At 36.7% G+C, this 12833-nt stretch overlaps 1 protein-coding gene across 2 annotated transcripts in view; it reads left to right on the top strand.

Annotated features, from left to right (window-relative positions):
* The window catches only part of RERG (RAS like estrogen regulated growth inhibitor), a 138926-nt gene extending 127329 nt beyond the window's left edge, over nt 1-11597 (top strand). For both annotated transcript variants that reach the window (XM_040235254.1, XM_040235253.1), the window contains exons 4-5: nt 4415-4488; nt 6326-11597. In XM_040235254.1, coding sequence (XP_040091188.1) covers nt 4415-4488; nt 6326-6733 — 482 coding nt within the window. In that variant the 3' untranslated portion in view covers nt 6734-11597. The remainder of the gene's footprint in view (nt 1-4414; nt 4489-6325) is intronic.
* Nucleotides 11598-12833: the final 1236 nt, after the last annotated feature.

The raw sequence follows: 12833 nt of genomic DNA, 5'->3' as shown, positions 1-12833 counted from the left end.
TTCCTGCCTTTCATCATTTTCATTTCAGTTAACAAACAGCCAAAGAATCACACAACTTCATACCATTTTCTTTATATTTTATTCCCCCCTACTGTGGCCTTCTGTGGTTGAAATACATATCCTATTTAGCATGGAGGCAACTCAGAAAAATGTCCCTGTCTGTCAGACAACTTGTGGTGCAAAGAGATGGACTAAAGCCCAGAACTCTGTTTTCCAGGCTCCAGGGCTGATGCCAGTCCTTTAAAAGGGAAAGCAGCACAAAGGTCACAGCAGAGCAGTGGAGAGAGAAACAAAAAGGGCATAGATCCTAGCATCTGCACTCCCCTCTGGGCTTCTCCTCTTCAGACTGGAGCCCAGAAGATGAAAAGGAAATAATTGAGAGAACACTTAGAAATGAGTAGTGGCTGTCAGTGGTATTTTAGAGCATTCAATTATACAAAACTATAATCTCCCATTTAATATAACAGAGGGGAGTGGAATGATCTAGAATTGAGAATCATACATACCCTGTAAGGATTACGTATTACAAGAGAATGATGATAATGTAAAATACACTTATTAAAATATATTGAACATAATCTCATTTTCACTTTTTTAAAATTGACAAATAGTGACTTACAAAACTATATTAGTTTCAAGTGTATAACATAGTGATTTGATATTTTATCGATTACACACTATATAAAGTTATTATAAAATATTGGTTATATTCTCTGTGCTGTACAGTTATTTACAATAGCCAAAATAAAGAAGGAACCTAAAATGTCCACTGACAGATAAATGGATAAAGAAGATGTGAGATATATACATGTACACATGCAGGCAATGGAATATTGCTCAACCATGAAAAAAGAATTGAATCTTGCCATTTGCCACAACATCGATGGACCTACTTAGTGAAATAAGTTAGATAGAGACAAATGCTATATCCTATCACTTATACGTGGAGTCTAAAAAAATAAAACAAACATAACCTCATTTTACACTTTTATTTTTCAGAAAATACATCTGCAGTGTGTCGTTCCTTTGTGAATGATCATCACACACGACTGATGGCTAGGTTACACTGCTTAGCTAAGCTTCCTTTCTGTGGTTTGTATTTTGGGTAGGAGATTAGATTTACAGCAAAGTAACATAAAACTGGTCAAGAAAGAACTGTAAGATAGTTGATGAGTTGAAGAAAGAAACATGAGATAGATAATAGGTAGGTAGATAGATTATAGGAAACAATAAAAGCAATGGCTTACCGGTTACCCTGGTAGGAAAGAAATTTCTAGGTTTATTTAGTTGGTTGATTGGTTAGTAACTTGAGTACTTCAGGGGCAAATAATTGAGTTAATACTTAAGTCAATCATGTTGCTCTATTCCTAGCACCATGTCATACGTATGTAAATGCTTTCTATTTCTTCACTTTATTTTTCCTGCATGTCTTTTTCTGACACCATTGCCTTCCTCTGTTCCCAAAGGCATATAATTTAATACAGTTGATACTTAGCACAGTGGTTCAAAGTCTAAATTCCCAAAGCCAGTCTTCTGAGCTCCAGTCTTAACTGTACCATTTATCACTTAACATCTGTGTGACCTTTGGCAACTTATTAAATGTTGCTGTGCTGCAGTTTCTTCACATAAAATAGCTCTGATAGTATTACATACTTCATGAAATATTTGTAAGGAATAAATAAGTTAACATGAGTAAGGCATTTAGAACAATTTGTGTTCAAAAGGTAAGCAGTATGTGTTAGTTGTTACATATTTTTAAAAAAATTCTATATATGCACATATTTTAAATTTGTATACATTTTATCATGCTATAGATCTACCTATAGAGGTACTCGTGATTTTTCTTTAGTTCTTTAATGTGTTAATAGCACTGATAGTTATAAACACTTTGTATTCCTGAAATAAACTCTACTATTTTATGATGTATTTTTCTTATTATACTGTTGGATTCAACTGGATATTACTTTTTTAGAATTTTTGAATCTATGTTCAAAAATGAAATGAACCTACATTTTTTTTTCTTTTTCTCTTCTCTTCTTATTACTTTTCTAATATTCTTGTTGGAATTCATGTAGTGGGTAGCTATCCTTTCTTTTTCCCCTAGAACAACTTGTTTAATATTTAATAGAAATCTATAAAGCCAATTGGGTAGTCATTTTTTCTCATAAGAAATCTACAGTTAGCATTTAAATTTCACAGGCTATTGACCTAGTTAAGTGTCTTATTTCTCATTGTACCAACCTGTGCATTTTTTCCTCAAAGAATTAATCAGGCTTTGAAATTTGTTTGGTGTACAGTTCATAACGTTATTTTATTTCTATTCCAGCAGAATGTGTAGTTACTTCCTATTTTTATGCTCATTTTTGTTTGCACCTTCTCTCTTAATTTACTAGTTAGTTTTCTCTGATCTTTAGCTCTCCCCCCATCTACTTTTTTAAATTTTTCAAGTGCCATGCTTTGCTTTTGTTAACCTTATCTAATTTTTTCTGCTATTTTCTGTTTTACTTTTCTCATATCTTCTTGAATTTGCTTTGTTTTACTCTTCTAATTATTGAGTTGAATAATTTGTTCACTTTTTTCTGTTCTAAATACCTTTTTATTATATCATCATTTGGAATAATACAAGTACATTAACTCTCTCAAACCTGCCTCTGGTCTCTTCCCTCATCTCGACCCTGGTATTTTGGTGTTATCTAGAATTGTGGTTCTGAATTGCTTCTGGTATAGTTTTGTCGCTTTGCTTGACTCCATTAAGATCTTGAATTCTGTTTTGCTGATGAGAAGTCCAGTGTCAATCTGAGTCACAGGCTTTTGTAGGTGATGGACTATTTTTTTCTCTAGATCTTTTAAAATTTTCCTCTTTGTCATTGATATCTTTACATTTTGTTGTATTAGGTTGAAATTGGGGCTTTTCCCCTTGTGTGTCCTGTCAGTCTTTTTTTATAACTGTTATTTATTGAAGTATAGTCAATTTTCAATGTGTTAATTTCTGCTGTCTGGCAAAGTGATTCAGTTATACATATCTAAACATTCTTTTTCATATTCTTTTCCCATTATGGTTTATCACAGAATATTGGCTATAGTTCCCTGTGCTATACAGAGCCCTGTTGTTTATCTATTCTATACTAATAGTCCTTTTAATGTGAAGTCGTTCAGTGGCTCTAGTCCTGGGAAATTCTCAGTTACTGCAGCCTCAGCTTCAACTATTTTCCACTCTTCTATGTATTTTATTCTCTGAGGCTCATTTTATAGGTGAAAATAACATGTCTATTTCTTTTATCCATACCTCTTATATTTTGCTTTCATATTTTCCTTCTTTTTATCACTTGCTAGTAATTTCTGGGAGAATGTTTCACCCTGAACTTCATCAACTCAGTCAATCATGTAGGGAGTGCTTTATGTCATTTGTTTCGTTTTCATATAGAGCAACACCATTTTAATGCCTGGTTTTTGTTTCATGTCAGAACACTCAGAGCCACCTAGTGGTTGTATTCTTCCTGACTTCTGACCCCAGCAGAGCTTGAAGATTACTCTGATATTATCTTGAAGTGAAAGTGTGTTAGTCTCAGTCTTGCCAGACTCTTTGCAACCTCTGTAGACTCAATAGCCCTCCAGGCTTCTCTGTCCATGGAATTCTCCAGGCAAGAATACTGGAGTGTGGAGCCCTTCCCTTCTCTGGGTGATCTTCCCAACCTGGGGATGGAACATAGATTCGATTGCAGGCAATCTGTCCTGCATTGCAGGCAGATTCTTTACTGTCTAAGCCACCAGCCTTCAACTGGTACTAAGCAGCCTCTCTACCTCAGCTTTGTTCTCTCTCTCCCTTGGTCTTCTACTGTGGGTGACCGTTCCTTACCAATCCCTGAACACCCAGGTCCAACCACCTTCTACCACCCCAAGGATTCCTCCTAGCTTTCCACAGTCGTTTTTTACATGAATAGCGATCTGCCTCCCTCTAATGTTTAATACATTCTTAGAGTGGAGATCTAGATGGAAATGAGCAGCTCCTGTCTGCCATCTTGTCAGGAACAGGAATTAACATGATTCCATAAACTGTATTTTTAGAAGTCTCAAGGTAGAATGCCCTTATGGAAATCACTTTCTCTTTTTAGAATGTGGAAGTCTCATTTTAGAGAGAAAAGAGTATTAGAAAGCTTGCCTCACAGGAGAATAAAATAATAGAAAAAGGGAATCTCCCACGCTATAACCTGAGCATCTGTGGATCCCATATTAGAATCTGTTACTCCCAAGAACTTAAGGGTATAAAAATGGCACCGTTTTCCACCCCTTAGGCTGCATGTTTTTTTAATGCTCTGGAAACAGGTATACATTGGAGACTAATTTATAATTTCAAGGATCAAATCTAATTATGCATTTATTTACCATTTTGCCTTCGTTTTGCTCATTCCCTCAGAATCAACCTACCGACACCAAGCAACCATTGATGATGAAGTTGTCACCATGGAGATACTAGATACTGCTGGGCAGGTGAAAAGGAATTCAGCTCTAATATTTCTGGATAAATAAAATGAGATGTGCATAATATGAACAGAATTAAGACACTTTTCTATAGTTAACTAATGATGCCTAAAGACTTAATTATCTAGTTATGCTTTATATTAGTTTATTTGCAATAGCTTATATATGTGTTCTTATATAAATTACTCAGTGCTCCAAAAGGGTTTTGAAAATACCCTAACATTCATATGCTATCATCTAAAGTATAATTGCTCACCTCTATTATGGGGAGATCACAAGATATTAATATTAGGTTTTCATTGTTAAATGTGTTTTTAAATACTCTGATCAAGTTAAATATATATCTTTACTGGAGAAGTTCTCAGCACCTTTAATATGCTTATATATAAGTTGAATCTTAAAGAAATCTACAATATTTATATTCTCGACTTATATAACCTTAGAATCTTTTTTCAGAATACTTTATTTTAAGAATCTTTTCTGTAATATTCTTTCTAAACCTCATCACATCAGATTAAAAATTTGAGCCACATCACTGAATGCTAACAACTTATTTTAAAATGAAACTAATATACATTTGCTTTGCAGCCAGTCAGTTCTGAAATTATAAACAGTTTATAGGAAGGCTTGGTTCCCAAGAGATGAAAGAAGTGAAAGTTGCTCAGTTGTGTCCGACTCTTTGCAACTCCATGAATTATACAGTTCATGGAATTCTCCAGGCCAGAATACCAGAGAGGGTAGCCTTTCCTTTCTCCAGGGGTTCTTCCCTACCCAGGGATTGAACCCAGGTCTCCCGCATTGCAGGTGGATTCTTTACCAGCTGAGCCATAAGGGAAGCCCTCCCAGGGATAGTGGTGACCCCTAAGAATGAGTTAGGAAGGTGAAGGATATCATAGTGCTTTTCAGTTACTACTACTACTACTACTAAGTCACTTCAGTCGTGTCCAAGCCTGTGTGACCCCATGGACGGCAGCCCACAAGGCTCCCCCCGCCCCCATCCCTGGGATTCCTACTACTTGATAAAACTATTTAATCCAAGAAATATATTTGCAGCTAGTTATACAGTTTTACTTCTCATCACTACCTGCTCCCTATATATGCTCTCACCTTCCGGTACTGATTCTAAAGAGAGAGACAGCAGGAAAATACATGCCTGGAGAAGTCATTTGAGCCTACAATGGCAATACATTTTCAAATCACACCTGCTTCAGAATGCTTTCAAATGCTACCTTCTTAAGAAGGAGGGATCACCCCTTTTGAGAATCACTGCAATTGAGTTTCTATCATTATTGAGACTGCATAGTATATCAAAGGTGCTGAGATAGAAAATGAAGCCCAAATCCCCTAGCTTTTAGACTGTATGTAATTTTTCACTTTTGTTTTGGTGGCTAATTGTCTCTAATCTGAAGAAAAGAAGATTAAAAAACAAAACAAAATCAAAACCATTCACTCATGCCTCTAATTCTGATCTCAGAGGATGGGGTAAGGTCTACTTGTTTATTACCTATTGGCCAATTGTTTAATTGTGATGAAAAATCTCAGAGGCAGTGTGCTCAACTAGGAGGATAATTTCTTTATAGTCCTTGCAATTACACATTTAATGATGTGGCAAGAAAAAGTTAGAATCACAAAGGTAGGTTCCACACAGTTAGAAAATGTTTAGTTCCATAAGTTATGCTTCTGTTCCAAACTGAGAGGGTCAGCTGGTTCAGGCAGTCTACCAAGAATTTCCAACACTGCTGAATGTAAAGAATGGTTGTTAAAAGGATCACTGTTAGCAATTGCAGCATCTATACACTGCAATTACTTCCAGTTCTCCCGACTGCTATTTTTTCCCTGCCAACAGGAAGACACCATTCAGAGGGAAGGACACATGCGATGGGGGGAAGGCTTTGTGCTGGTCTATGACATTACTGACCGAGGAAGTTTTGAGGAAGTGCTGCCACTTAAGAACATCCTGGATGAGATCAAAAAGCCCAAGAACGTGACTCTCATCTTGGTTGGAAACAAAGCTGACTTGGACCACTCCAGACAGGTCAGTACAGAAGAAGGGGAGAAGCTGGCCACAGAACTGGCATGTGCTTTTTATGAGTGTTCTGCCTGCACTGGAGAAGGGAACATCACGGAGATATTCTACGAGCTGTGTCGAGAGGTACGTCGCCGGAGGATGGTCCAGGGCAAGACGAGGCGACGCAGCTCCACCACGCACGTCAAGCAAGCCATTAATAAGATGCTCACCAAAATCAGCAGTTAGGCAGCTCCATCCTTGGGAAGACCCTGCTCAGGTGGGTTTGGGTAATTGGAAACATTTTCTTGCCCTTTTTCTTCCTCCAAAGAAAAGAAGATACTACATTCCTTGTTCTGACTCGGAAAAGTTTGGGCTTCCCACTGGTCCCAGCCTTCCGTATGTTGGGAAGTTGCAGAGTGTTTTAATGCGATTTCAGTGCTGACAATCTCTCTTTTGCCTGCTTGAATAAAACATGCTGTATTGCAGTTTGAACATGTAATCACTAGATTCTAAAATGGCTGGGTTTGTATTAAGCTATTTTTAGGCATCTTCACCTTGCTTCCATAGGTTGAAGTCTTTTCAAAAATGTTTTAAATTCTATTCCTTGTCAAAACCTACAAATGATCATCCTAAAAATCTAAGATAACAGAAAATACAGGGCTTCCCAGGTGGCGCTAGTGGTAAAGAACCTGCCTGCCAATAGAGGAGACATGTTGATTTGATCCCTGGATCGGGAAGATCCCCTAGAGGAGGGCATGGCAACCCTCCAATATTCTTGCCTGAGAGAATCCCATGGACAGAGGAGCCGGGTGGGCTACAGTCCATAGGGTCACAAAGAGTCAGACACAATTGAAGCGACTTAGCATGCATGCACGCAATAGAACACACAGTAAGGGGTAGCTGAGACATTGTACTGAAGAATAGAGCCTTAGTTTCTATTCGAAGTGAGGCTTTTCTGAATGATCTTAAACCATCTAGTTTTTCTTTAACCTTTGTTCTGTTCTTAAATTCAAACATGCACTCACGAAGTTTTCCATTGTCACAGAGAGTTTCATTTCACTTTGAGTTGACTGTCTCCTTGATCTGTTTGTTGATCATTGCATCCTAATTATTCTTCTGTGATTCCAACAAGACTTAACTATAACAGAGACAGCAGGACCCCTCATTTCAAATCTGCCAGGCCATTTCTCATCAAGCCCAGGGTGAAATAAAGACAAACGGAATTTTTTCAGCAAACCCTGACTTTATTGAATGCTAATAGAGGATTTAGAATTGGATTCTAGGATGCTAATAGAGGATTTAGAATTGGATTCTTATAAATTAGATTTATTCATTTACATTTCTTTCTATGTTTATCATCTTAGCAGAAAGACAACATTCAAATAAACAGGGGAATTAAAAATGATGCTTAACTACTCTTCTGTTGGGGAGCCCAGGTTCTGTGCCAGGCACAGTAAGAAGAATTAGCCTCTGATTCATTTAAACTGGCTACATGGCTTCTAATATATTGGATAAATTAATTCGCTTGGAATTCAGAAAAGAGTGAGTGGTTAGAGTTCACTATACCTGAATAAATGTGTATAAAATAGATTCTTATATTGTGAAACGGTCTATAACTGATAAAGCTTTATGATTCTTTTTTCCCCTATTATGCCCCCATATATAAAGATTTGGGCACTTTATTTTAGAAGAAAATATATATCTTTTACATATGTGTGTATTTATAAATGCATAGATATATGTATAAAACTTTGTAAAAGTTGGAGGCTTTAATTCACCAATGCATTTGGACAACTCAGTGTAATTGACTATTTCATGTGAATATAATAAAAAGCATAATTTTCACATTCTGTCACATTCAGACAGTCTTTCTTGTGGTAACATGAGAAGTTTGCCATTTTAGGAGAGATTTTGGAAGACTATTGGATTGCAGAGTTGATGACTTATTGAATGTGATGCAAAGAAATAAGCACCTGTTCATAATAATCACTATTTTTAGAGTCCTTACATGCTATTGTAGGCCCTTCATGTCTTATCTCATCATATTCTCACAATACCCCTATGCAAGAGATAGTATTATGGTCACAGTTGTAAGGATGAAGATACTGAGCCAAAAGGGAAAACAAGTTTGCACAGCTATTTAGTGGGTAAAGCTAGGATTTGAATTCAGAGAGGCAAAGTCAGACTGTAAGCCTATACTGTGATCCACCATTGTGTCTTAGTAGACTTATTCTTGAGTCATCAGTATGAAGAAACAGAAAGGAGCAAATTTAGGGAAGATTTGTTTTATTCATTGGGTTTCCCTGGTGGCTCAGTGGTAAATAATCCACTTGCCAATGCAAGAGACAGCGTTCCATTCCTGGGTCAGGAAATCCGCTGGAGACGGAAATGGCAACCCACTCCGGTATACTTGCCTGGGAAATCCCATGGAGAGAGGAGACTGGCAGGCTACAGTCCGTGGGATCACAAAAGAGTCAGACACAACTTAACAACTAAATAACAATAACAGCTGTTTCAGTTATGCTTTCATTTATTCGTGAACAAATATTTATAGATAAACTGGACATGTAACGACACATTAGTCTATCTGATGGTTTCTGATCTGAACCTTGAAGAATACAGTTAACCTTTGAACAGTGGGGGGGGCTATGGGTGCCAACTCTTCACACAGTTAAAAACCCATGTGTAACTTTTGACTTCTCCAGAACATAACTACTAATAGCCTACTGTTGACCAGAAGCCTTACCAATAATATAAACTGTTGACTGACACATATTTTGTATACTTTATGCATTATATATTGTATTCTTACATAAACTAAGCTAGAGAAAATGTTATTTAAAAAATCGTAAGGAAGAGAAAACACAGTTACAACACTGTACTGTGGTGGGCTACAGTCCACAGAGTCACAAAGAGTCAGACACAACTGAGCAACTGAACATGTATACATGCACTGTGTTCATCAATACTATAAGTTTATGTCATCTGTTTATAAAATGAATCATTCTATAGTACATATAGAAATATAGTCTTATGTGTTATGAAGCACTGTAGATGTTATATGTATTATATTTGATGTCAACAATGGAAAAATCTGTGAAAAAAATTTTGTTTATTTCATGCATTGATAATGAAGAAGCAGCAATATGATTCCTTTATAGTAGCCTAATGTAATCAGTATAATTGCTTCATATTGGTGTAGCCTATACACAATGAATGACTCATTATAAAATTTGTATGGTGTACAGTATTACAGTCAAATTCATAACACAGTATTGGAAAATTCACATTTTTCAAAAACCTGTTACCCATGACAATAAGCTGATACATAGTTTCTTCAATTTGGGGAGAGAGGTATATTGTACTGTAATGTGATTCTTTGAAAACAAAGTTATAAGTGGTAAGAAAACTAACACATTATTAATTTTATAGTAAATATCACTCACCTTATACCTATATGATCTCCATATCTACATATTTTTAATGTATTCATGACATATTTTTTCTTGTTTCTATATTTCTAGGCTATGTGTTTTATCTGCAAGTTTTTTCAAATTGTTGCAAACCTCCAAAAAGCTTTCCAATGTATTTGTTCAAAAAAAAAAAAAATCCACACGTATGTGGACCCATGCAGTTCAACCCTATGTTGTGCAAGGGTCACCTGTACATACAAGTTATCTAGGAAAGAAAGATGGTAAAAGTATCTAATCGAAAGGAATAGCATGGAACCAAAATATGGAGACATGAAAGGTGAAGGTAATGTAGTAATTACGAGTTTAGAGAGACACATATATCATTCTTCAAGAAGAGAAAAAGAAGGTGAGGAGAGAGAAGGGATTAAGAGAAAGAAAAAAAGATAAGGGATTCAGAAGTAAAGAAAACATGTCACATCTATTCATAAAACTACAAGTTTAGGTAACTACATGTTAAAGGACCAAGTAAGTAACTTAGCTGTGATGCATTTTCAGTAATGTCCATTTAGACAGGGCAGGGAAAATGAAAGCAGAGAAAATTTGTTTTTAAAATGGCATCTTCTAGAAATACAATCTCTTTCATTCTCTCATGCTATACTTGGGGATGAAACTCAGCCAGTGCCCATTAAGAATATGCTGCTAAGGAGGCCTACTGTAATATCTGGATGCTCTCTTAGGTCAAACACTAACGAAGTGAACTTTAGAGTCTCCAATACCAGCATCTTCCTTAGCCAGATGTATACAAATCCAGATCTGTTAAAACACAGAACTGCTGGCAGAAGTCCCAACTGGTAATTACAGAAGAACTTGAGATTGCACAAATATAAATTAGTTATTCCTCTCATGCCTCAGGCTTCTCCACAAATGAATATTATAAACGCATTGGTTCTTTTACACATGACAGAAACCTGTGTATTCTTGAACAGTGATGATGTGTTGTTATTACCACACTACCACTACCGATATTTGCTTTCTTGTAATTGTTTTTCTTTCAACAGTTAAAAGACTTTTTTCTGTATATTGTGTTTGTACTCATGTGCCTCACAGCACTGAGAGAAGGCAGGATCTTTCTTTTAAATAATATTTAAAAGACATAGACGTAAATAAACACAACATCTTGCATTCCAAGTGTGATAACAAACAAGCTTTCTTATTAAAACAGCCTCTGTCCACTTTGAGGATAAGGAAAGTAGTCAGTTCATTGGGCCAAATTTAATCAAAGTAAAGTTGAATTAAGGGTAAAGTTGTTGAGCTAATCACTTATTTGGAGAGTCTGAGAAGAAAAAGGACAAGTAATTTTTTTTTTCCTCCATAGGTTTGGCATGTTACATTTAGTGAATTCTGTATTCCCATATATATGGGTCTGTTTGGAGACTGTTCTGTTTCATTGGTCTGTTTGTTCATGCTCTAGAACCATGCTATGTTAAAATTTGAGCCCAATAATATGTAATAATTACCCCTATTATAACATGATTTTTTTTCAGAGAACATATGCTCTTTATTTTCATGTAATTATGTACACCCTGAATTATGTACAATAATAAGAGTGGTAAGCTTACTTCTTTGTGACTGGAGTAGTGATACTCCCTGAGGTGATCAAAATTAAGAATAAATTTTTTTATTTGGGCATTACTGTACTCTGGGACTATGTAACTATTTGGTCTAAAAATAGAATCAGAAGGAAGATTTTCTGTTTGTGCTTAGAAGGTAGTGTCTCTTTTTCCCCAGCCTTACTAAGATGTAATTGACAAAACATTGTGCCAGTTTAAGGTGTACAACCTGATGATTTAATGCATGTGTATATTGCGACCACAATAATATTTCTTATCATGTTTATCACCTCACATAATTACCTTCTTTTTTTTTAAATTTAAATTTATTTATTTTAATTGGAGGCTAATTACTTTACAATATTGTATTGGTTCTGCCACACATCAACATGAATCCACCACGGGCGTACACGTGTTCCCCATCCTGAACCACCCTCGCACGTCCCTCCCCGTACCATCCCTCCGGGTCATCCCAGTGCACCAGCCCCAAGCTTCCTGTATCAGTAATACCTTTTCTTTTTTGTCGTGAGACTACTTAAGGTTTACTATCTCAGCAACTGTCAAATACAGTATTTTTAACTATAGTCATCATACTGAATATTAGATTCCCTGAACTTTTTATTTTATAACTGGATGATTGACTGGAACTTTGTACACATTGACCAAAATCTCCCCATTTCCCGTACTTCCCATCCTTGGCAACCACCATTCCACTTTGGTTTGGCTTTTTTAAAGATTCTAATGTAAGTGAAATCACATGATACTGTCTTTCTCCGACTTATTTCACTTAGGCTACTACCCTCAAGGTCCATCCACGTTGCTGCAAATGGCAAGATTTCTTCTTTTGCCTGGTGAAATAATATTCAGTAGTGTACGTATGCATCTCCTTTTCTTTGTTCACTCATCTGTCGATGGGGACGCTTAGGTCCTTAGATCCCCAGTGTAAGGCCCTTTCAAGATCTCCAGGGGTGCAGACAGGAGTGTTTTCTGCAGGGTTCCTGAGCCATCAGGATTGTTTATGGACTCTGGCTGGAATGGACTGGAGCCCAGGTACAAGACCCTTTCAGAGTTTGCATTTGGACTAAGTTTCAGAGGCTTACCTTTGGGGGTTCTCAGACTGTGGTCAAGAGGGGCTGGAGAGGGTTCATGAGCCTCTTTTGTTATCCAGTGCACAGGTGGGCGTCACTCCTCCAGGCTTCCTCAGTATCTGGTGCTGGTAACAGATCCAAACCCAAAGGGGCTGTAGCTGAGTTCTTATGGGTATAGAACTGTTTGTCTGTAGGCAGGACCACAGTTCACCAGTCAGCCATATGGTGAACTGCC

This window comes from Oryx dammah, unplaced genomic scaffold (genome assembly GCF_014754425.2).
Source record: "Oryx dammah isolate SB20612 unplaced genomic scaffold, SCBI_Odam_1.1 HiC_scaffold_29, whole genome shotgun sequence".
Lineage (NCBI taxonomy): Eukaryota > Metazoa > Chordata > Mammalia > Artiodactyla > Bovidae > Oryx > Oryx dammah.
Note: the sequence above shows the minus strand (reverse complement) of the source record. Positions and strands in the feature narration are given on the sequence as shown.